The 26397-nt window shown below is 40.8% G+C and overlaps 1 protein-coding gene across 1 annotated transcript; it reads right to left on the bottom strand.

Annotated features, from left to right (window-relative positions):
* Positions 1 to 6324: 6324 nt before the first annotated feature.
* LOC311141047 (fatty acid-binding protein, liver-type-like) lies at positions 6325 to 8014 on the bottom strand (the record flags this gene model as incomplete). The annotated part of the gene is made up of 4 exons (XM_084176324.1): positions 7877 to 8014; positions 6965 to 7137; positions 6484 to 6576; positions 6325 to 6375 (listed from the first exon to the last, which is right to left on the bottom strand). The coding sequence occupies exons 1-4, from the start codon at positions 7941 to 7943 to the stop codon at positions 6325 to 6327; spliced, it is 384 nt and encodes a 127-aa protein (XP_084032450.1). The 5' UTR covers positions 7944 to 8014.
* Between the last annotated feature and the right edge of the window lie 18383 nt (positions 8015 to 26397).

Genomic DNA, 26397 nt, shown 5'->3' with positions numbered 1-26397 from the left:
TACCATAATGAGATACAAGCTTCAAGTATACAGTCGTGGTCAAAAGTTGAGAATGACACAAATATTAATTTTCACAAAGTCTGCTGCCTCAGTTTTTATGATGGCAATTTGCATATACTCCAGAATGTTATGTAGAGTGATCAGATGAATTGCAATTAATTGCAAAGTCCCTCTTTGCCATGAAAATGAACTTAATCCTAAAAAAAACATTTCCACTGCATTTCAGCCCTGTCACAAAAGGACCAGCTGACATCATGTCAGTGATTCTCTCGTTAACACAGGTGAGAGAGTTGACGAGGACAAGGCTGGAGATCCCTCTGTCATGCTGATTGAGTTAGAATAACAGACTGGAAGCTTTAAAAAGGAGGGTGGTGCTTGAAATCATTGTTCTTCCTCTGTTAACCATGGTTGCCTGCAAGGAAACACGTGCCGTCATCATTGCTTTGCACAAAAAGGGCTTCACAGGCAAGGATATTGCTGCTAGTAAGATTGCACCTAAATCAACCATTTATCAAATCATCAAGAACTTCAAGGGGAGAGGTTCAATTGTTGTGAAGAAGGCGTCAGAGTGCCCAAGAAAGTCCAGCAAGCACCAGGACCGTCTCCTAAAGTTGATTCAGCTGCGGGATCGGGGCACCACCAGTGCAGAGCTTGCTCAGGAATGGCAGCAGGCAGGTGTGAGTGCATCTGCACGCACAGTGAGGCGAATACTTTTGGAGGATGGCCTGGTGTCAAGAAAGGCAGGGAGGAAGCCACTTCTCTCCAGGAAAAACATCAGGGACAGACTGATATTCTGCAAAAGGTACAGGGATTGGACTGCTAAGGACTGGGGTAAAGTCATTTTCTCTGATGAATCCCCTTTATGATTGTTTTGGCCATCCGGAAAACACCTTGTCCGGAGAAGACAAGGTGAGCGCTACCATCAGTCCTGTGTCATGCCAACAGTAAAACATCCTGAGACCATTCATGTGTGCGGTTGCTTCTCAGCCAAGGGAGTGGGCTCACTCACAATTTTGCCTAAGAACACAGCCATGAATAAAGAATGGTACCAACACATCCTCTGAGAGCAACTTCTCCCAACCATCCAAGAACGGTTTGGTGACGAACAACGCCTTTTCCAGCATGATGGAGCACCTTGCCATAAGGCAAAAGTGATAACTAAGTGGCTCGGGGAACAAAACATCGACATGGCCAGGAAACTCCCCAGACCTTAATCCCATTGAGAACTTGTGGTCAATCCTCAAGGAGGCGGGTGGACAAACAAAAACCCACAACTTCTGACAAACTCCAAGCATTGATTATGCAAGAATGGGCTGCCATCATTCAGGATGTGGCCCAGACATTAATTGACAGCATGCCAGGGCGGATTGCAAAGGTCTTGAAAAAGAAGGGTCAACACTGCAAATATTGACTCTTTTTATAAACTTAATGTAATTGTCAATAAAAGCCTTTGACACTTATGGAACGTTTGCAATTATACTTCAGTATACCATAGTAACATCTGACAAAAATATCTAAAAACACTGAAGCAGCAAACTTTGTGAAGACCAATACTTGGGTCATTCTCAAAACTTTTGACCACGACTATACTTACCAGAATTAACGCCTATAAAATGTATACCAAAAAGTACCATCATGATCAGGCTGCTAGACATAGCTGTACCTGAGATATGTTTCTAACTGTCCTTCTTCTATCCCTCCCCTAGTATATCCCCCCACCTAACCCGAGAAAGGCCCTTTCAACTCCCTCCCTGAATTGCACCTTCACTTTTCTAACCACTGAGAGCATGATACTCCACCTGTCCCTTACATACCACGTTTGCAATCCCGATGCCCCCCAGCCTAATACCTCAACAACCCTGATGTGGGGAGTGAGTGTACTGCATAGTCATTATAGCCCAAACAGCCAATTTTAGTTCATAGGAGTGGTAAATACCGATAAAGAGGCAAATATCTATACTGAACAAAAATATAAACGCAACATGTAACAATTTCCCCACAAAAGGGCTTCATTACAGACATACTCATTTTAATCAGCTGTCCGGCTGGCTGGTCTCAGACGATCCCCCAGGTGAAGAAGCCTTATGTGGAGGTCCTAGGCTGGCGTGGTTACACGTGGTCTGCAGTTAAAACGAAATTGTAGAGAAATTGACATTCAATTCTCTGGCATCAGCTCTGGTGGACATTCCTGCAGTCAGCATGCCAATTGCATGCTCCCTCAAAAGTTGAGACATCTGTGACATTGTGTGACAAAACTACACATTTTAGAGCGGCCTTTAATTGCCCCAGCAGGGTGCACCTGTGTAATGATAATGCTGTTTATTCAGCTTCTTGATATGCCACACCTGTCAGGTGGATGATTATTTTGGTAAAGGAGAAATGCTCAGTAACAGGGATGTAAACAAATTTGTGGAAAACATTTTAGTGAAATACGTTTTGTGCGTATGGAACATTTCTGGGATCTTTTATTTCAGCTCATTAAACATGGGCCAAACACTTTACATGTTATGTTTATATTTTTGTTCAGTATAGCAAGATAACAAAATGAGAGAAACGATACTGGCTAGAAAAAAGCACTAACAGTTCTAGGTATAAAAATATAAAGGAATAAAGACAGAACCCAACCAAGGCATTCAATATCAGCAAACCCTTAGTTGACAGTAATACCCAGAAAGAGGAAAAATAATATAGGACAGAATAGATCATGTATCTGTCAGACACAGGTAAGTACGATCCCAGGCCAACACAGCCAATGTTTTTACTTGAAGTCTCGGGGGTGTACAAATGTTTAACACAAATACTCAGTCCCAAGAATAAGTCCCGGCTGCTGGTGAGGTAGAACAAAATGGCCATCGCCGCTGTCCGTCCATCCATAGATTGTCAGTCCGATCGCTTGTCGCGTCAGTCCATCGTTGGCACATGCTACCTCACTACTGGCAGAGAACAGAGCAGGGGTCAGGGGGACACCATCGTCACTCACTCAGTTCCCTATAGACAGTCCCAGCTTTGTGCATCATAGCACTTGTTCGTTCGGCTCTGTCCTCCATCCCCCCCCCCCCTCGAGGTGGCAGCATGGCTAAGTTGCAGTCATCTAGCGGTAGCATTGCGGTCATGTGGCATGGCAGCGGCGACCTCTGTAGTAGGTAGACCACCTGAGTGGCGCAGTGGTCTAAGGCACTGCATCGCAGTGCTAACTGTGCCACTAGAGATCCTGGTTAGAATCCAGGCTCTGTCGCAGCCGGCCGCGACCGGGAGACTCATGGGCGGCGCACAATTGGCCCAGCGTCGTCTAGGGTAGGGGAGGGAATGGCCGGCAGGGATGTAGCTCAGTTGATAGAGCATGGCGTTTGCAACGTCAGGGTTGTGGGTTCGATTCCCACGGGGGGCCAGTATAAAAAAAATATGTAATCACTAACTAAGTCGCTCTGGATAAGAGCGTCTGCTAAATGACTAAAATGTAAAAAATGTAGTGGTTGTTCTCACCCCCAGAAGAAAAGCTAAAGTCTTCTTCGATTAGGTTTAACGGCAGTTGGCATCCAATAAACGTTGCATTACCGCCGCATACTAGACTGGATGATAACTCCCTTATTTTGCTTGAAAAAAAAGAAAATTCACTAAATCTAACCGTACACTCAATTAAAACCCCCAACCTACTCCACTATTTTAAATTATCTAGTCCTACCTAGACAGGACACCACCACTCAACACACCCTGTAACTGCTGACGTCAAGTCTCGTACACCCAAATACCTCTCTGCAGCTGCCACCACAACCTCAGTTTTCTGCGACTAACGTTCCATCCATGTAGTACAGTTGATAACCATTGCTATAAACGCTAAAAATCCAATCTTACTGAAGCATATAACACTTGTTGGCCTATCCCTCTGTACTGGTACAGATCTACTACTCCAGGATCCCTACCTCTTGACCCATCTTCCTCTACTTTCTTCACTGCCTCAGCATACGACAACTTCTGCACTACTATAACACTGGAAACCTCAACCTGCCTCTCTCGCACCAGACATTTCTGATCCCCAGCCCCATGGGCACCCCTACAATTAACACATACCACTACTTTCCCCAATGCTACATATTCCTTTGTCTCATGCCCTTCTGCACACCTAGGAACCTCCCTCCTACACACTGCTGCCATATGCCCATAAGCTTGACTCCTGTAACAACTTAATGTATTCGGCACAAAAGCTTGTACGGGATAACTTACAGTATATATCCTATCACTTTGTCCGGCAAAGACGCATCAAATCTCAAAAGAACAGACTGACTTGTTTCACCACTCACGCCACCCTGTCTGCGTCGCACCAAACGACAACCATCACAAACACCGGGAATCTTTCCCTTCAGTTGGTCAATTTTCACATTTCCCGCTACCCCAGTAATCACTCCTTTCAATGGCGCCCTTTTCTTGAGAGCAAAACAATTCACATCTCTTGTCCCCACTTGTTTAACGTGGAGCGCCTTCTCCCTCTGACTAGCAGAAACAATTATCAACAGACGACTTCTGGTGACCTTCACAGCACCCAACTCTGTTTCCACCCACCCTGAAACCACAAATGGATCATTCAAAAAGGCAAGGGTCCACTTTCTCCAAAAATGTAATTCCTACCATCAGAGAATCTTTATCTTGACCCTCGGTGCAAGGGCTCCGAGAACTTTACCACACCTACCCCCTCCGATACCTTGCCCTCACTCACTTCCATTTCTCCTCTGGTTTTCGATCCGGCATACAGCTCACTCGGCTTCCTTTCAACCATTCTTCTTTAACAAACCATCCTCCTTTTTCCCCGCCATTTTTAATTCAAGCTCACCCTCCTCCTCACTCTGACCTCCTCTCCCCTCCATTCCTCCCCTGTATTCCAAGTACACTTCACCTTATAATACTGCACTTCTCCTGACATACATCTTGTTCTTGCCCTCTCAAGGGAAGCCATTTTCCTCATGGTGGTGTGCTCAGCTACCCCAGCAACCAGCAGGAAAACCTACACCCAGACGGTCTGCCTCCAAAGAGCACAGCGGCGTGACCCCAGTAGAGGCATAGTTTTTGTGAAGGGGTGCTGCAGAAAAAATTGATTGCCCTCTGAAAAGCTAAAGTGAGCTGGGAGCTCCTTTTTGTACAGGTTACATGGCTCGTTAAGGGCTTTAGGCTCAGGTGTGTGCTGACCGCCATGGAGACCAGCCAAAGGGGAGGACACTAATTAGGAAAAGCACAGCAAACCATGGAAATGCAAAGGCAACAATAATGCATGCCAATGAAGATAAATATAGAATAAAGTTCACTGCAAACTCAAGTCATAAATACCCACAAAACAGGCTGTCTCCAATTAGGGGGGAAACAGAGGGCAACACATTGACATATCCTCTTCAGAAGAACTTTCCCTTTAGCTTAATTCAATCTAGACAGTCAATAGCCTGCTGAATTTGCAACTTCGCTTTCGTTTTGATTTCGGCACAAATGAAAAATGTGGCACCGACTTACCCATGGATTGACGTTTCAGCATTGTCTCAATGAAGAGTTCATCGTTCGACTAGCCATGTGCGACATGCACTCGATGTTACAAACCTGCTAGAGTTAGCGGCAGGCAGACGAGCAAAATCCACTGTCATCGTACGGATGAAGCCTAACCCGGAATGTGACGCTAACTGAAGCTTGCTAGCTTTATAAAAGCCTGAGTAGCTTGCTTCATAGTATACCATTCTGGTGGAGAGTCAATGACCCCAACAGACAAAGGGTAGGATGTATTTAACAGAACTGTTCTATAGCTCTATGGACTTGAATGCATTAAGATTTTTGCTGGTGCTGATTTCAGATCCAAGTGTCATCTCATGCTGTTGTGCCCTTGAGCAAGACATTTAGACAAGCTCCAGGGGCACTGCGGCTGATTGTGCTCCTTCCGATGTAAGTTTGTAGTCTGGTGGGAGCAGACGGTTGGTCTCTAAACCAGGGCTCCTCTTGCATGAAGGGGAACTACCATGAGATACAACACTCAAATCCAAGCCTAAATCTACCCCCCCCCCCCAAAGTCCAAAACACAGCCACCGTATTGCCTTAACCAACTTACAATATGGGTGCATCGGTTTAAAATGTAACAGACCTACTAAAGCCTTCATTTCTACACTGCTGGGCTTGCATTATATATTATGTATTGAATCCCACTGAGCTATCGTCACATTCTTCAACTCAAACAATGGAAACGTTGTCTCAATGCAGAATCTCAATTTTCCCTGAAGTTCTACCCATGTAAATAAAATGCTGAGACCAGACCATTCCATGCCTTTCACATTTTATTAAGCAAAACAGCACAGTAGATCAAATTCGTTTGCTGATCCTCTTGTATGTGATGCCAGCTACAGTCATGGTCTGAAAATAGAAAGAGCATCTAGTAGATACATTTAATTATTACTATAGAAATGAACCCTAAAATAGTGTAGTTTAGTGAACCCCCCCAGCCATATGTCCCAGACTCACGTTGACGATGGTGTTTGCATCTGCCAGTTCTGTGACCGATTCGATCCCCTTCAGGGAGACCTTCAGCTTGTTACCTTCTCTCATCACCATAGACTGGAAAACAGTAGAGGTCAAATGTTAAATCTGAAAGCAGTGGTCACAAGCCACGATCAACTAGGCCCAATTTAACAGGGCCTAATTTGGACGTGTGCTAGTTGGTTATGCGATGTAAACTGATAAAGTTAAAATTGTGAGCCCAGTCACTCTGGAGAGCAGAGTCTCTGCCAAAGAACGTCAGGGGGAGGGAATTTGACTGCTGTTGGATGTGGATATACTGCAACTACTAACCCAACATCACTGGGACCTGAAGTAACTAATCATCGTCATCTCACATCAGCTGAACTCATAGTTTAGTTAGATACTGGCTGTATTTGTAGGGAGATGGATAGATCTAGGCTACATGTATGAATCTCATGGTTGGGTTGCAACATGCGCCACCCACCTTGACTTTCTCCCCGGTCAGAGTCTCGAGCTCCGCCTCCTGGCCAATGGTGAAGCAGTTGGTGAGGACCTTTGTCCCCGTGGTGACAGTCACCTTGAAGTGGTCCCCAGTCTCCTCAATCTCAGAGATGCTCTTGATGTCTTTGCCCTTCTGAATAAGCTCATCAGTGAGACCTACATGTATGAGGGAGAGTCATGAACTGTGCTCTTTAGTACTACAAAAAGTTGGTAAAGTGGGACATCAAACCAATTATTACTACTTCAGCAAAACGCAATATAATATGGCAATAAAATATACTGAATACAAACATTGAATGCATTTCCAGCTAACAACTAACGTTCTGAGAACTATATGTTCCGTAGAGCGTGGTTGTCTTTGACTATTTTGCATACAACCATCCCACAACTTTCTGGCAGTGGTGCAGGAGAGTTGCCTGGCTTTAGAACATTCAGCACATTTAAGGAACTCGACAAAAAATGTTATTTTCTTGACATTACTTTATCAGAACGTTTCCTGAAAGTTCAAACCTTTAATTTAAGGTAATGTTCCGTTTATTTGACATTGGGAATGTTCTCAAATTGTTCAGCAAAGCTTAAAATTCTCCTGTGGGAATTTCAGTACCTCAATATAATGTTCTTTGTACGTTCTTGGTTCTATTTAAAGTCATGTTCTCAAAACATTAAAAGCCTCCCAACAAAACTCAGGGAACCATAGTAACAATGTTCTCAAACTCCCTGTAACCTAAAAAAAATATTTAAAAAATGTAAGGTGCTAGCTGAGTTTGGTACTCAGGAGTAACCGCTGTATCAGCAATCACCATTGAACATCATTACTGAAAGGACTACAACTTCTGAAATTAACACCCCAAGTCTAATCACATCACAAATGTACAAACACAATAGCAAGACTTACCAATAGCCTTCATGAAAGGCTCAAAGTTCTCATGTGTCTCCAGCTGGTATTTCCCTGAGAAAGACATGGTGACTATAAGGCAGTGACGGTAAAGACAACCACAGCTCCCTGCTTGTCTTTATACCCTCATCTATCCAGCCCTGCAATCGTTAACTAACTAAAGGTGTCTACAATTGAGAACCCCTCCCCCTCCTAGCTTCCCTGCTACTTACCTATAGGCACAGATCTAGGATCAGCTTCCCAGCCAAGGGCAACTAATCTAGATTGCAATGGTCAACATTATGGTACTCCCCTCCTCCCTCCTCATCCTCTCTTCTTCTTCTTTGGCGGTGTGATTGATCATTGATCTGTATTGAAAATCAAGGCCTCCTCAACTCCTGATAAGAAAGATGATAAGCAGTGTCATCATTGTAATACAAGCGTATGGATCAATCAACACATTTCAAATTTAACTTGACTTTATCTCCCTATCCACCTGTGTAGAAATTCAACTAGGCTACACCTGCACTTTATGTTGATTGAGTTGAGAGCTGTATTTGGCTCCCTGCACTGTAAAAAAGTTTAATCAATGTACAATTGTAAGGCAACTAGCTGCTATAGGATTGTGAGTTTGCTCCATTTACATTTTACATTTTTACATTTTAGTCATTTAGCAGACGCTCTTATCCAGAGCGACTTACAGTTAGTGAGTGCATACATTTTTTTTTCCATACTGTTTCATATAAAATATCAAATTAGACACGTCAACTAACAAAACCCATCCCTCTTCTTCAATCACAGTCCACTCCAAAATACATCCCTACGCAGCCTCAGGGGCCTGTGATGGCGGTGCATTCACAGACAGGATTTCTTGCACGGCCTCGGCTGTGAAATCACGAAGAACCAAAAAACGTTCAGCCTCATTCACATTGATTCCAATTTTCTTTTACTTCTTACATTTTAGTCATTTAGCAGATGCTCTTATCCAGAGCGACTTACAGTTAGTGAGTGCATACATTACTTTTTTATTTTTCATACTGGCCACACGTGGGAATCGAACCCACAACCCTGGCGTTGCAAACGCCATGCTCTACCAACTGAGCTACATCCCTGCCGGCCATTCCCTCCCCTACCCTGGACGTCGCCGGGCCAATTGGATTCGAACCAGGATCTCTAGTGGCACAGCTAGCACTGCGATGCAGTGCCTTAGACCACTGCGCCGCTGTACAGTTTATGAGCAATGCAATAAAAAATACAAAGTCCACTTTTTTAACATGTAGCATTTCACTAGCCCTCGTTTGATGAGAAACCTTCACTGGTCGTGGTGGCTCTACTAAAATAAAACGTGATGAGGATTTATGATAATAATAATCATTTGGGGGGTGCATATATTTGTCCTGTTACACACAAGTATGTAATGGAAAGGTTTTTCTTGCATATCCCAACTCCTTCTGAGACACCTGCAGGGAGTGTCGTCACGGCCAGGGTCAACATGGTCCAGCACCCCTGGAGCAATTGGGGTTAAGTGCCTTGCTCAAGGGCATAGAGGCAGATTTTTCACATTGTCGGCTCTCGTATTCGAACCAGCGACCCATCAGTTATTGGCCCAACACTCTAATCTCGGGACTAACTGGCAATGACGATGATAAGCATTTAGGGCTATTTTTCATTCACAAGAATTATACTTTGACAATAACATGTTTCAAACAACATATTTCATTATAATTATCTTTAATATATTCATTTCCTCTTTCTATGTATTACAACATAACCAATACGGAATTAAAAAGTTGTGTCCCCCCCAAAAAAAGTGCAAATTATATTTGTATATATAATTGTATATATAAATGTATACAATTAAATTATATAAATGTATTATATTATATACAATTATTCATAATTTTCTTCTCAGATTTCCATATGACATAAGGATAAAGTAAACAGAAGAGTGCAAAACAGGTTTTTCGTGTTGAAAGGCACATTTGGGCAGTGGTCGTTGTAGGAGTCCGTTACTGTGTTGCTTGTTTGAGGCACATTGGTGCAATACTGGAACTTGTGCGTGTGTTACTTCAACAAGCACAACAGTGGTTATGTAAAATACTGCATGTCACTAATCCACATTTGGGAACATAGCTGAACCAACATAGAGTGTTGCCTTCCAAAAGCAAACATTAAATTGTAATTCGACTCAACAACTTTTTATACATTCAGCTCACTGTGAGCAAAGTTTGTTGAGTGAACAAACATTCACCCATTTGCTCAATTTCTTGTCCTTCTGAAGTCCACCCAACTCACAGAATAACGCTGATTAAGCAATTGGTTAAGTTGACTTTTGTACAGTGTGCACCACTTGTATTGTCCTTGCTTATATCTGGCTGTATGTCAGTGTGTGCATCATGTACTATCTTTGAACTAGGGTACATACAGTAGATGTCTCTGTGTGTTCTCTGATCTATCTCATCTTTATCTGTGTGCTGAGTCTGAACCAATAAGAGCTCCTGTAGTCCTGAGAACATGGACTCTGCCTCTCCATGTTAAAGACCGGTTTAACATAGAAATACACAAAGCAGAATGGACATGGTTGAACCTTGTGGAGGTTATTCAGAGAGACTTGACTTATGCATGGTATAATTAACATTAAGACATACAGTAGACAGAATATATTCATTCTGAATTTAGTGCTTTTAGGTCTATTTATGATGTCTTGCGGGAAAGGACCGAGTTTGGGAAACCTTGTGCTAAATGACTAAAATATTTTTTTTTTTTACATATGTTCTATTCATTCTATTTCTATGATTCTGATCAGGTTACATCAAAATTACATCAACATTATATATCTACACCAATGTAGTAATGATAAAAGGTTTTATCTAAATGTTTATCTAAAACCAAAAGGTCACTATCCCAAGGCCAAGCTTACTGCTACTGCATAGTAGACAGAGAGAGATCCAGCTGGTGGACCAGACTTAAGGACACTTTACACCAGTTGCAGGATGTGAAAAAACTAAAAGAAACAAATAATAGTAAAAGCTGATGCAGAAAACATTAGAAGCATATCAGTATTTCATTTCATCTAAATTACGCTCATTTTTTTGTTTTTTTGTGGAACAATTGAATATATTCCCTGATTAGATGTTATACTCTATACCTCGCTATCGAATTACATAATTACTATTATGTAACATGATGTCTATGGTTACCATGTAACATGTCGTCTATGGTTACTATGTAACATGATGTCTATGGTTACTATGTAACATGATGTCTATGGTTACTATGTAACATGATGTCTATGAGTACAATCTATTTTGGACATCATATCACAATCAGCAATTACATTTTATGTCTGTGGTTCATCATTGGACATTAAAAACTCAAAATTATCTTCTGGAGATCCGCTAAAAGGTTTGTGAGATATGAGACCATAATAATAAAGTTGATTCAGCTGCGGGATCGGGGCACCACCAGTGCAGAGCTTGCTCAGGAATGGCAGCAGGCAGGTGTGAGTGCATCTGCACACACAGAGAGGCGAATACTTTTGGAGGATGGCCTGGTGTCAAGAAGGGCAGCGAGGAAGCCACTTCTCTCCAGGAAAAACATCAGGGACAGACTGATATTCTGCAAAAGGTACAGTGATTGGACTGCTGAGGACTGGGGTAAAGTCATTTTCTCTGATGAATCCCCTTTCCGATTGTTTGGGCCATCCGGAAAACACCTTGTCCGGAGAAGACGAGGTGAGCGCTACCATCAGTCCTGTGTCATGCCAACAGTAAAGCATCCTGAGACCATTCATGTGTGGGGTTGCTTCTCAGCCAAGGGAGTGGGCTCACTCACAATTTTGCCTAAGAACACAGCCATGAATAAAGAATGGTACCAACACATCCTCCGAGAGCAACTTCTCCCAATCATCCAAGAACAGTTTGGTGACGAACAACGCCTTTTCCAGCATGATGGAGCACCTTACCATAAGGCAAAAGTGATAACTAAGTGGCTCGGGGAACAAAACATTGACATTTTGGGTCCATGATCAGGAAACTCCCCAGACCTTAATCCCATTGAGAACTTGTGGTCAATCCTCAAGAGGCGGGTGGACAAACAAAAACCCACAATTTCTGACAAACTCCAAGCATTGATTATGCAAGAATGGGCTGCCATCAGTCAGGATGTGGCCCAGAAGTTTATTGACAGCATGCCAGGGCGGATTGCAGAGGTCTTGAAAAAGAAGGGTCAACACTGCAAATATTGACTCTTTGCATAAACTTAATGTAATTGTCAATAAAAGCATTTGACACTTATGGAATGCTTGCAATTATACTTCAGTATAGCATAGTAACATCTGACAAAAATATCTAAAAACACTGAAGCAGCAAACTTTGTGAAGACCAATACTTGGGTCATTCTCAAAACTTTTAACCATGACTGTACTTACCAGAATTAACACCTATAAAATGTATACCAAAAAGTACCATCATGATCAGGCTGCTAGACATATCTGTACCTGAGATATGTTTCTAACTGTCCTCCTTCTGTCCCTCCCTTAATATATCCCCCCACCCAACCCGAGAAAGGCCCTTTCAACTCCCTCCCTGAATTGCACCTTCACTTTTCTAACCACTGAGAGCATGATACTCCACCTGTCCCTTACATACCACGTTTGCAATCCCGATGCCCCCCAGCCTAATACCTCAACAGCCCTGATGTGGGGAGTGAGTGTACTGCATAGTCATTATAGCCCAAACAGCCAATTTTAGTTCATAGGAGTGGTAAATACCGATAAAGAGGCAAATAACTATACTGAACAAAAATATAAACGCAACATGTAACAATTTCCCCACAAAAGGGCTTTATTACAGACATACTCATTTTAATCAGCTGTCCGGCTGGCTGGTCTCAGACTATCCCCCAGGTGAAGAAGCCGGATGTGGAGGTCCTAGGCTGGCGTGGTTACACGTGGTCTGCGGTTAAACGAAATTGTAGATTAATTGACATTCAATTCTCTGGCATCAGCTCTGGTGGACATTCCTGCAGTCAGCATGCCAATTGCATGCTCCCTCAAAACTTGAGACATCTGTGGCATTGTGTTGTGTGACAAAACGGCACATTTTAGAGCGGCCTTTAATTGCCCCAGCAAGGTGCACCTATGTAATGATAATGCTGTTTATTCAGCTTCTTGATATGCCACACCTGTCAGGTGGATGATTATTTTGGTAAAGGAGAAATGGTCAGTACATCCCTGGTAAACAAATTTGTGGAAAACATTTTAGAGAAATACGTTTTGTGCGTATGGAACATTTCTGGGATCTTTTATTTCAGCTCATGAAACATGGGCCAAACACTTTACATGTTACGTTTATATTTTTGTTCAGTATAGCAAGATAACAAAATGAGAGAAATTATACTGGCTAGAAAAAAAGCACTAACAGTTCTAGGTATAAAAATATAAAGGAATAAAGACAGAACCCAACCAAGGCATTCAATATCAGCAAACCCTTAGTTGACAGTAATACCCAGAAAGAGGAAAAATAATATAGGACAGAATAGATCATGTATCTGTCAGACACAGGTAAGTACGATCCCAGGCCAACACAGCCAATGTTTTTACTTGAGGTCTCGGGGGTGTACAAATGTTTAACACAAATACTCAGTCCCAAGAATAAGTCCCGGCTGCTGGTGAGGTAGAACAAAATGGCCATCGCCGCTGCCCGTCCATCCATAGATTGTCAGTCCGATCGCTTGTCGCGTCAGTCCATCGTTGGCACATGCTACCTCACTACTGGCAGAGAACAGAGCAGGGGTCAGGGGGACACAATCGTCACTCACTTCCCTATAGACAGTCCCAGCTTTGTGCATCACAGCACTTGTTCGTTCGGCTCTGTCCTCCACCCCCCCCCCCTCGAGGTGGCAGCATGGCTAAGTTGCAGTCATCTAGCGGTAGTATTGCGGTCATGTGGCATGGCAGCGGCGACCTCTGTAGTAGTGGTTGTTTTCACCACCAGAAGAAAAGCTAAAGTCTTCTTCAATGAAGTTTAACGGCGGTTGGCATCCAATAAACGTTGCATTACCACCACATACTAGACTGGATGATAACTCCCTTATTTTGCTGGGGAAAAAAAGAAAATACCCTAAATCTGACTGTACACTCAATTAAAACCCCCAACCTACTCCACTATTTTAATTATCTAGTCCTACCTAGACAGGACACCACCACTCATCACACCCTATAACTCCTCTGACGTCAAGTCTCGTACATCCAAATACTGTCGTGGTAGAAATTTTTGACTAAAAGATAATCAACTCAAAAAATATCTCTCAAGACACCGGAGCTTGTGAATTCAAGAATTATACTTTATTTTATAACAAAGCCCAGCTTGATCCATGGAACAAACTGCCCCTTTCTGGCTTAAAGATCTCTTATATCCACACAAATGAAAAAAAACATGCGTACATTCCTAACTTTTTTTAGTTCTGTACCACCCCTCTCATTCTATCATTCTATTGGCTGCGTGCTTAGGCCCCTTCTTAAAAAAACTAATGTAATGCATACCATGTGTCTATAACAAGCCCATGGCCACAGTTTAAGAGCCCCTGTGAAAGAACACATGCATTCATTTAAAACACAGCATATACTCCATGTCTATATTCCTTATTTAAGCATGTATCTGGATTATAAAATATCAAACATGTTCATTCTGTTTCACCATTATCATTTCATAACACATTATAAAACATTTATCATTCATCATCCTCCCCGGCCCCTGAGATTATGTGCATGTGGCCATGTGTCAGGTCATAAGGTCATAAGCATAAAGAAATGATAACACTAGTTCCATTGTTACTTCAATCTACACACAGCCATCACGTCATTGACATTCCCAGACCAGCTGCAGGGAGTTTTATGAAAAACTGGTTCTCAATCCATAAACATTTTAAGGCATATAGGTTTTTAATTTTACAACATATCCATGCTTATTACTAATATTATTATTTTACCTTTGACCTCTCCCTACATTTGCCTTAATGATACATAAAATAATACCATATAATCCCCCCTATGGGACATTCCACCAATGTCCCATCAATACAAAGATTAATCACCAATATCACAAGTATTATAACAATCAAAATAATCAATATCCATATCTAATCAAGTAATTGCCATGTCGACATCACTAAGCATTAATATTAATAAGTTATTCAGATCAGTCAGTCAACTTGTAATTTATAATCATAATCAAATTAATTACCCAAAACAACTTTAGAATGACAATTCTTAATTAGTCACCTTTGTTCCATCATTCAAAGTTAAAACTCTCACCTTGGCACATATTGATTCTGGCCGAATGTATATTTATATTATACTAATTCTAGCATTAACTTCCTCATAACAAGAATTACAACAGATCAGTACCTTAATGCATTGTCCAAATTACTATAAATTTAGTAGTGTATAATACCTCCTTAATCAACATACTACCTCAACTAACACTCCCTTCCTCGACCGGCACTCAATCTTCCGGCGTCTTCATTATGTTCTTCAGATAGCTTCATAGTTCATCTTGGATTACCCATAGCAATGTCCCAATTCCAATGTCACACCTGAACCGCCACACCTCCACCATCATCCTGTTTTGTCCATGTGCAAACCAGTATACCCAAACTAGGAAGAACAATGCATTTGCATAGACCTCTTTCCTCACATTCTTGAAAGAAAAAGCACAAAAGAGAAGGCATTTGATTGCTTTGATTTGATGCTGGATTCAGGTCTCCTGGCAGAGGTGGGTCAGACAGGAACGTCTTCAACGCCTTTGTTGTTCCTCTTCAGCCGAATAGAGGATTTTTGGTTTTTATTGAGGTTTACACTGTTCTGGGCCAAATGATCTCTGCAATGCATTACGACACCATCCGTAGCAACCTCAGGAAAGGACAGATCATAACAGTTCAATTGAGTTAATTTCCAATCCAAAACATCCCTATTAACATTGTCTACATGACAAATCATTATGTTTCACATTCTCCCTTGAATTCTCCCAAATTATATAACCCAATTGTTTTATTGTAACATTCCTATATTTTTGCTCATACTCTATTTGACATTACTCTGGTGTTTCCCTTTCCTTGTTCCTATTCTAACAATTGCTTACACTTCTCTCTTCTAATAACACTTTCCCCTGGAAATCTAACACCAAAAACTACATCAAATTGTTTATCTAAGTCTTGGACTGTTTTCCTTATGTCTATGATTCACCTGTCTCTTTCTTTCATTATCTTAAGGTCACACTACCCCATGTGACTTCCCCATACTCTTTGTGCTGGTTTCTCACACACCAATAATATTTTAACCCTTGTATTTTAATAGTGATCCCTTCCTGTTTTTTTTTGTTATGGTTCCTGCCTGTGCAAGAATATACATTATAATCCTGTCTATATCCCTTCTATGTCTTGTTCTTCTGCTCTTTATTATTATCAGTACTCCATTCCCCTTATTATCAGGTAACTAGTCAAGTGTAGAGAAATCAATGATAAGGATATCTGGTGCATCTTGGAGGTCTGGAATCTCTCAGTGGTCTGGAATCTCTCGGTGGTCTGGAAGGTCCTTAAAGTCTCTTAATCATCAGTTCCCTCACTCTGGTACAATGGTTAAGATGATACCCGATACTCCCCTCTATCCGTACCATCGTTGGTATAACCTGGACAACGATGTGTATGGTCACTTCAGTTGTTAACCTTCCCCCGTCACTAGGGTCTCCGGATCAGCCAGAGTCCCTCTCAATCTATCGACATCGGTCTGTGAAAAGTGTCCTTCAATCAGCCTACCCATAGGGAAGCTCAGAGTTACTGCTGCAACGACACAAGCACAGACACACACAAAAGACAACAATGCTACCCAATGGCTGAGGTTGGAACACTCCTATAGTGGGAAACATGAATCTAAGTATCTGTCTCCACCACTTTTACCATCATTAAGGTAGCCAACCACACCTGGTACAGGCCCCTCCACATAGGGTCTTTCCAGCTCTTTCTTCTGTAGTCTTTTGCCATCACAGTCTCCAGGGCACAGAAAATACTCAGATTATCCTACTCAGTTGGGCATAGTTATCTTCACCCATGAAAAGAAAATCTTAAGAACATTGTTAGGTTAGGTGAGACAAAATATGCTATTCATGTCCTCTCATCCGTCAAGAGAAGCCTTGAGATTATGAAGCACACCTGCTTCCAGCTTGTTGTAGTCCACTTATTTCATGCCTCCTATCACAAAAACAAAAAAAGATTTAACCTAACCCATAACACATTATTACTACTGCTCATATCCTTAATACACCTTGCATATTTCCCCACAAAACCATTATAAAACATTAAAACCTCTGTAATCCCAACTTCCCCCCTTGGACACATGCATCACATCGTGATTCATGTGTACAAAAAACAAAACAAAACAATATTGCCTATCAAACCTAAAATAATAACTAACCTTAAAATGACAACCCTTGAGCATATCTTTACTTAACTGTATTCCATAACACTATTCAAGGAATACTTCTCCTTCAGGACTAACTCTCTCACTTCATCCTTGTCCTGTTTAGACTAATTTATATATAGGATTTTTCCAAATTATAAACTTCTTCACAATTATCCTTATTTTATCTAACCCCCTAATTCAGCATGCCTCTAGAATTCATAGTGCGGGTGATCAGGTCGCACTATAAAGCCAGGACAGATTTCAGAGGTCATTGAAATCATTCAATGAATTGTTTCATCCTATAGTATACTACTTCTAACAACCATCAAACCCTTTCATAAATGTTGTAATTCCTTAGTACAGCTCTTTTCAAAATAAATCATACATATTTACTTATCCCTCAGTAAATAAAACCCAAATTACATGCGTATGCCCCTTTAAGATATTTCACTTCCATCCTGTCAAAAAACCCCAAATAGAAATAAAAATCCTATACAACTAACATTTCATACTAAGTAGTTTGTTTGTGGTTATTTGAACACCATATAGTAAAACAATAAACAAACAAAAATGGCCAGGCCTTATTTATTTTGGTAGCTCCCTATGACAACCTAAAAATAAAACTACTTAATTTTACTAACTAGTTCCACCCTAGCCGACAGACTTTTTTAACCTCCCAATAAAGAAATCCCCATGTTCCTGGAAGAGAAAGTATACATGTCGTTAACATATAATCAACAATCCAAAGATAGTAATTACACACAAAACTTCATACATATCTCCCCAGTCCTATCTCACCCCTAACATAATATTATAGGAGACTCCCATCAATCCTTAAAAGAAAACTTCCACTTAGAAGACACTAGATAATAACACATTTTATTAAGTTAACTAAACCTTCCACTATAAACCTATAGCCCCTTTTTAGTAATTTAAACATCGCAAACTGTTGCATTGATGTTTTATTTTATTAATTTCTTCTCCAAATATAAACGTATTGTTTCATAATCCAAAACCCATAAAAAGATGTCTACTTAATCCATCGAGTCAACAGCAACAACTACCTCCCAAGGTTCAACGTACTATAAACAAATTATCGTTATCTGAAGTAATAAAACATCATCATAACTCACTGCTGTTTAAACAAACTATATAATGTCATAATAAAATGATCAATTATCAAATATCGTTCCTTATTCAACTATCGAGACATGTTCTTCATTAGTTAATCGTCTCCACAAAGCAATACTACCTAATAACATATTCTCATTCTCCTAAGTAAAAATAATTACTTCTATTAAACAATCCCATTCAACATCAAGTCAACCTGTCTCATCACCCAATTAACTTATTTTTTAAACCTTCTACAATATCTATCATACTCTACCGCTAATTTCCCTCATAACGGTACCTCAACAGCTGACAAATTATTTTATATTTATAGTAAAAACCAATAAAACATCCAATTCACCAATATGCAATTTTAATTACTATGTTATCCTATCCGACATGGATTGGTAGAACAACATCTTTCCTATAATGTTATCAATGAAACCAGTAATTCACATCAATAACATCAATGTAAAAGATTTGCTTTCTGTCCCCTACTGGATTCGAACCAGGGACCCTCTGCACACATTGACAACATTCACCATCGAAGCACCGTTACCCGTCGCTCCACCAGTGCCACACAAAGCATCTACTTCCAGTTCATAGAGCAAGTGACGTCACCCAACGAAAACCACACTAGCTCTCACCGCTAACTAGCTAGCAATCTCCTGCCGATAACATTCAACCTTTCACGACCTCCCACAAAACACGCGATCCCCGTACACCTAACGTAACCCATAATGTCCCTTATAGCGCTCTCACGTTTCAGCAAGTTTAACATCCACAGAGAAAAATGGAAATTCTTCAATTTTTCCTAGCAGACCCAATAAAACACTTTCAAACAGTGTTCTGCATTTACCTCTATCATAGGGTTTAAAAACGAACTTAACAACATTAACCATCCTAAATTGCCGTAGTAACGTCATGTTTGGTTCAGTTGATCTATTACCATAAAAGACATTCACTTCTCCATGCGTCGTAAACTATATCCTATTTCTCTTGTAATCAACTAAAATCATAGCCACGCAATTAAACCATCACCCCGCCATTACAGAATGAATTAACTATCCTTTCTAAGTAAGCTACAAGTAACACCAAACACTTGCTGTAGTTTACCATCATATATTGAAATCATCCATTTATCACAATCCAATTTATTTATAGACATATTCCACCATTGTCACTCGTTTAATCTAGCAAAACCTCATTCAATGACTAAAAATTACTACCACGTACTCTCCTCTCCGTTAACATTTTAGTCCTTTAGCAGATGCTCTTATTCCAAGTGACTCACAATTAGTGTGCTCATACATTATTATACTTATACTAGCCCCCCTTGGGAATCGAACACCCAACCCTGGCTTTTCAAGCACCGTGCTCTACCAACTGAGCTACAGAGGACCACAGATGAGCGTATAGTGCCTTTTTCTGATAATATTATAATTGTAGCCTATTGCATTACTTTAAGTAGTTTGTTTATTCAACAAATCTAGAACCCACTATAGCATAATAGCCAAAGCTTCTTGCATCCCCTAATTCACATAACGAAAAGACATTATCATTCTAGAATTCAACTATTCGCATACATTACTGATGTCACGCAAACCATAGAATAAAGTAATAACAATTAGAATTTTGTCAAATAAATGTTTTCCATCCAACTATTCAAACTTTCTTTAAATAACTCTTTCAGCTCGATACAATCAAACAAGTATGACTCTCTTTTTACCGGAAACTAATTCATGGCATTAGTAAAATCTATTCACATCCCAACAATAACTAACAATCCTGACTGTTCCTTCAATCTAAGCAACCCACAACTGTAGCTAAACTATACTTAGAAAACCTAGACTCTGTTCAGCGATGCAGAATCTATGCTTTATCGAAATGACAAGTTAATCCTCCTTTATTCCAATGATAATGGTCAGTAGTTTTAGTATCTGGCACATACCACACTTTATCAGAAAATAACTTTGAAGGACACAGATCTCACACGCTCAACGTAATCAATTTAGCAGTCAACAAGTCAAACCCCACATTCATTGATTTGGAAACAGATCTAACGACCTAACCAAATGAATTATATATCTGCTTCTGAAATAATAGATAGTTTATTATAATGCTTAATTCTACCACATGTCCTATGTACTCTCTCCCATTTCCACGTACGTCTACGTGTTTGGGCAAGTCAACACCTATAATTTTATCCAATCCCTCGTATTAAATCACACTCACATAAAATTCATTATATTCCAATATATTCATATCTACCAAACCATTCATGTTTATAATTATTCTTTATTGCCACAAAACAGTTAATCACCATCTAGTCTCAGCGGAACAAACAACAAATTACCTAAATCCTTTCCCTCAGTCATAGAATCCTCCTAGAATCATATACAGTGGGGAAAAAAAGTATTTAGTCAGCTACCAATTGTGCAAGTTCTCCCACTTAAAAAGAAGAGAGAGGCCTGTAATTTTCATCATAGGTACATGTCAACTATGACAGACAAATTGAGAATTTTCTTTCCAGAAAATCACATTGTAGGATTTTTTATGAATTTATTTGCAAATTATGGTGGAAAATAAGTATTTGGTCACCTACAAACAAGCAAGATTTCTGGCTCTCACAGACCTGTAACTTCTTCTTTAAGAGGGCCCTCTGTCCTCCACTCGTTACCTGTATTAATGGCACCTGTTTGAACTTATCAGTATAAAAGACACCTGTCCACAACCTCAAACAGTCACACTCCAAACTCCAATATGGCCAAGACCAAAGGTCAAAGGACACCAGAAACAAAATTGTAGACCTGCACCAGGCTGGGAAGACTGAATCTGCAATAGGTAAGCAGCTTGGTTTGAAGAAATCAACTGTGGGAGCAATTATTAGGAAATGGAAGACATACAAGACCACTGATAATCTCCCTCGATCTGGGGCTCCACGCAAGATCTCACCCCGTGGGGTCAAAATTATCACAAGAACGGTGAGCAAAAATCCCAGAACCACACGGGGGGACCTAGTGAATGACCTGCAGAGAGCTGGGACCAAAGTAACAAAGCCTACCATCAGTAACACACTACGCCGCCAGGGACTCAAATCCTGCAGTGCTAGACGTGTCCCCCTGCTTAAGCCAGTACATGTCCAGGCCCATCTGAAGTTTGCTAGAGTGCATTTGGATGATCCAGAAGAGGATTGGGAGAATGTCTTATGGTCAGATGAAACCAAAATAGAACTTTTTGGTAAAAACTCAACTCGTCGTGTTTGGAGGACAAAGAATGCTGAGTTTCATCCCAAGAACACCATACCTACTGTGAAGCATGGGGGCGGAAATATCATGCTTTGGGGCTGTTTTTCTGCAAAGGGACCAGGACGACTGATCCGTGTAAAGGAAAGAATGAATGGGGCCATGTATCGTGAGATTTTGAGTGAAAACCTCCTTCCATCAGCAAGGGCATTGAAGATGAAACGTGGCTGGGTCTTTCAGCATGACAATGATCCCAAACACACCGCCCGGGCAACGAAGGAGTGGCTTCGTAAGAAGCATTTCAAGGTCCTGGAGTGGCCTAGCCAGCCTCCAGATCTCAACCCCATAGAAAATCTTTGGAGGGAGTTGAAAGTCTGTGTTGCCCAGCGACAGCCCCAAAACATCACTGCTCTAGAGGAGATCTGCATGGAGGAATGGGCCAAAATACCAGCAACAGTGTGTGAAAACCTTGTGAAGACTTACAGAAAACGTTTGACCTGTGTCATTGCCAGCAAAGGGTATATAACAAAGTATTGAGAAACTTTTGTTATTGACCAAATACTTATTTTCCACCATAATTTGCAAATAAATTCATTAAAAATCCTACAATGTGATTTTCTGGAAAAAAAAATCTATTTTTGTCTGTCATAGTTGACGTGTACCTATGATGAAAATTACAGGCCTCTCTCATCTTTTTAAGTGGGAGAACTTGCACAATTGGTGGCTGACTAAATACTTTTTTTCCCCACTGTATGCTGGTCACTATTCCCTGATCTTACAAAATTCTATGACAGGCATTGTTGTACGAGACTCCAAGATATAATTTACAAGAAAAGCTTATTATTTCAATGTATATATAATTATCAAACACACCTCTATATCTCATCATTCAAACTTCAGAGTGCGACTAATTTACATCATTATACCACTCTTATTCCATATTTATACAATGTTGTTCTTAAACGCCCTTAATTACTTTGTATAACCTACAGGAATATTTTATTCTATCAAAGGGCCCAAATTTGGAATGTTAACCCTATCCTAGTTATTATTTTACTGTAGTCAATTTATCATAATACTGCATCACCTCTAAAGTTTCTAAATATAATGTCAGAAACATACCCTAACAGATTTATCAAAATACAATGCATAGACGTCATATGACCACACCGGTACACGCAGTGGCGGCTCCTGAAAAAATTCTCAGGAGGGGCAATTTTTCTGATGATTTAGGTGACCTACACACGTGCACGAGTCCGTGCACGCGATTCCAGATATCTTTACCTCTGAATAAACTGCCTTTATTATACCATATCCACCCTGTCCAAAGTCTCTACTTGGTCTCAGTTCTCCAGTAAACTTGTGATTATCAACAGTACACAACGGTAACAAACAATTGGGGGAACTCACGGGGCAGATAGTAACCACTTAAAAGGAAGCGATTCCCAAACCTTCCATAACAAAGCCATCACCTACAGAGAGATGAACTTGGAGAAGAGTCCCCTAAGTAAGCTTGTCCTGGGCCTCTGTTCACAAACACAAACAGACCCCACACAGCCCCAGGACAACAACAACAACAACAACAACAACACAATTAGACCCAACCAAATCATGAGAAAACAAAAAGAGAATTACTTGACACATTGGAAAGAACAAACAAAAAAACAGAGCAAACTAGAATGCTATTTGGCCCTAAACAGAGAGTACACAGTGGCAGAATACCTGACCACTGTGACTGACCCAAACTTAATGAAAGCTTTGACTATGTACAGACTCAGTGACCATAGCCTTGCTATTGAGAAAGGCCGCCGTAGGCAGACCTGGCTCTCAAGAGAAGACAGGCTATGTGCACACTGCCCACAAAATGAGGTGGAAACTGAGCTGCACTTCCTAACCTCCTGCCAAATGTATGACCATATTAGAGACACATATTTCCCTCAGATTACAGCGATCCACAAAGAATTCGAAAACAAACCCAATTTTGATAAACTCCCTTATCTACTGGGTGAAAAACCACAGTGTGCCATCACAGCTGCAAGATTTGTGACCTGTTGCCACAAGAAAAGGGCAACCAGTGAAGAACAAACACCATTGTAAATACAACCCATATTTATGTTTATTTATTTTCCCATTTGTACTTTAACTATTTGCACATTGTAACAACACTGTATATATACATAATATGACATTTGAAATGTCTTTATTCTTTTGAAACTTCTGAGTGTAATGTTTACTGTTAATATTTATTGTTTATTTCACTTTTGTTTACTATCTACTTCCCTTGCTTTGGCAATGTTAACACACGTTTCCCATGCCAATAAAGCCCTTAAATTGAATTGAATTGATAGTAAGGTCGCAATGACACAGAAAGCAGTTCAATGTCGGGGTACAGAGTCGCTCTCTTACCAGGATCGCGGTCCGCTCTGACCAGGGTGAAGGTGGCCGGCTCCACTTCTCTGTCCGGGACTCATCCAGCCAAGTCTCCCAGCTGTATTGGGATTCAGCTGCCAGCAGCGTTTTCATTATTTAGTCCGTTCGTAGCGGGTATGTACACGATCAACAAGATCAGTCCAAAACCAACCACTGGAAATCCATGGTTGGCAGAATGTTTGTAAACTAAGTCTACAAATTAAAAACATAAAATAACGCCGCACTGCAGGTCGCAACAGAGACGCTTCTAGCCGCCATTGTCTTAGTTACGTTCAACGTTACGTCACGTATGACGAAAGCGCGTAAGTGCAAGCCCACAGACACCCATAGAGAATGTATTGAAAGCTTTGAAATGTGAAAAAAATAGATTTTACATGACAGGCTATGAGAGACTTCTGGGCGATTTTCAACTTCACTGAAATCGCCCCAAAAACGGGCGGGGCCATTTGAAGCACGACTTTAGCCTGATTTGACATTTAGTGGCTGGCAGATCAGACGTGAACACTGATAACTGCTGTTGCCGTGATATAATTGATTAGAAAAAAAATCCCTTCCTTTTCCCGTTTGGCAGTGCGTCGCCCATATCGCCCTATTGAACAAGCCGTCCCTGGGTACACGTGACCTGTTCCTCCAACAGGATTTATTCTACCCCTCCTAGTAACATGAATTTTCTACACTCAGTTGGTCAATGAATATCCACGCACCATTTATTCTTCTCTTCCCTAATGTGAGATTGGGCACACCCTTTCTCCATCAGACAGAAGCTTCAAACAACCTCAAATATATTTCCTTTCCTTACAGAAAGGCTATTTACTTGCAGGATATCTTATTCTCACTCACACAGATGAGCAGCCACTTGTGCCCAAATGAATCAGACAGTTGAATGACTCACAGCCGCCCCAGCAACCCATTCCCCATATGAGATGAGCAGACCTACTCTATATATAACACTTTATCAACATTTTGAAGCCCTTGTAGCTATTTAACCCGTTCACCTACTCAGGATGAACGGTGTTACTCCAATTTACGGTGTCACCTACGCCGGATGACCTAACTTTTTTACCTGATCGACCCTACCTAATTTTGGCATCACCACAACACAGGATGATTCCCTTCCTGCCCGTTCAGTCCCCTGGAATTTTAGCTCTCCAAAGCGGTATCCACAGGATTTATATTTATTTAGCCCCCTAGGTATTACACTTCCTCAACACACCTGGACTTCTACTACGCTTTCCTAAGCGACCTGTCAATTCTGCCCTATTTCTTCTGTTACACTTTCTCAACACAGAAAAAGGAGCGGTATTACACAGGATTTCTGCCTACCTAAGCAGTCCTCAAGACGATTCACGTCTAAAGCGGTATCTGTAGGTCCCAAATTTAGCTAGCCACCTGCCCGTGTCGAAATGACCCAGACAAAGCGATCAGCAAGATGAATCTAATGAATCAAATGAATCAAATCAATTGAACAAACGGTTCAGACAAACAACAGCGACATCTATTCTTAAATTCAAAAGCCCCTAGTCTCTAATTTTCTGGTTCTTAAATTTGGAGAGACCTACTTTGGTATTTCTGCTGCTGATACCGTGCCCCGGATCAGACCACACAAACGTTATACTATATAAGTAAGAACTTGGCTTACCTTTTAAAAGCGGCCGCTTTTGTTTGTATGGTCCGTCCAAGCCGTTTCATAATTGCAGATGTACACCGTCACTGGCCCCTATTGTCAACTCCTGGCAAAGGCTCGCCAATTATGTCGTGGTAGAAATTTGACTAATAGATAATCAACTCAAAAAATATCTCTCAAGACACCGGAGCTTGTGAATTCAAGAATTAGACTTTATTGCATAACAAAGCCCAGCTTGATCCATGGAACAAACTGTCCCTTTCTGGCTTAAAGATCTCTTATATCCACACAAATGAAAAAAAACATGCGTACATTCCTAACTTTTTTTAGTTCTGTACCACCCCTCTCATTCTATCATTCTATTGGCTGCGTGCTTAGGCCCCTTCTTAAAAAAACTAATGTAATGCATACCATGTGTCTATAACAAGCCCATGGCCACAGTTTAAGAGCCCCAGTGAAAGAACACATGCATTCATTTAAAACACAGCATATACTCTATGTCTATATTCCTTATTTAAGCATGTATCTGGATTATAAAATATCAAACATGTTCATTCTGTTTCACCATTATCATTTCATAACACATTTTAAAACATTTATCATTCATCATCCTCCCCGGCCCCTGAGATTATGTGCATGTGGCCATGTGTCAGGTCATAAGGTCATAAGCATAAAG

This window comes from Coregonus lavaretus (genome assembly GCF_964263955.1).
Source record: "Coregonus lavaretus genome assembly, chromosome: 14".
In the NCBI taxonomy this organism is placed as follows: Eukaryota; Metazoa; Chordata; class Actinopteri; order Salmoniformes; family Salmonidae; genus Coregonus; species Coregonus lavaretus.
Note: the sequence above shows the minus strand (reverse complement) of the source record. Positions and strands in the feature narration are given on the sequence as shown.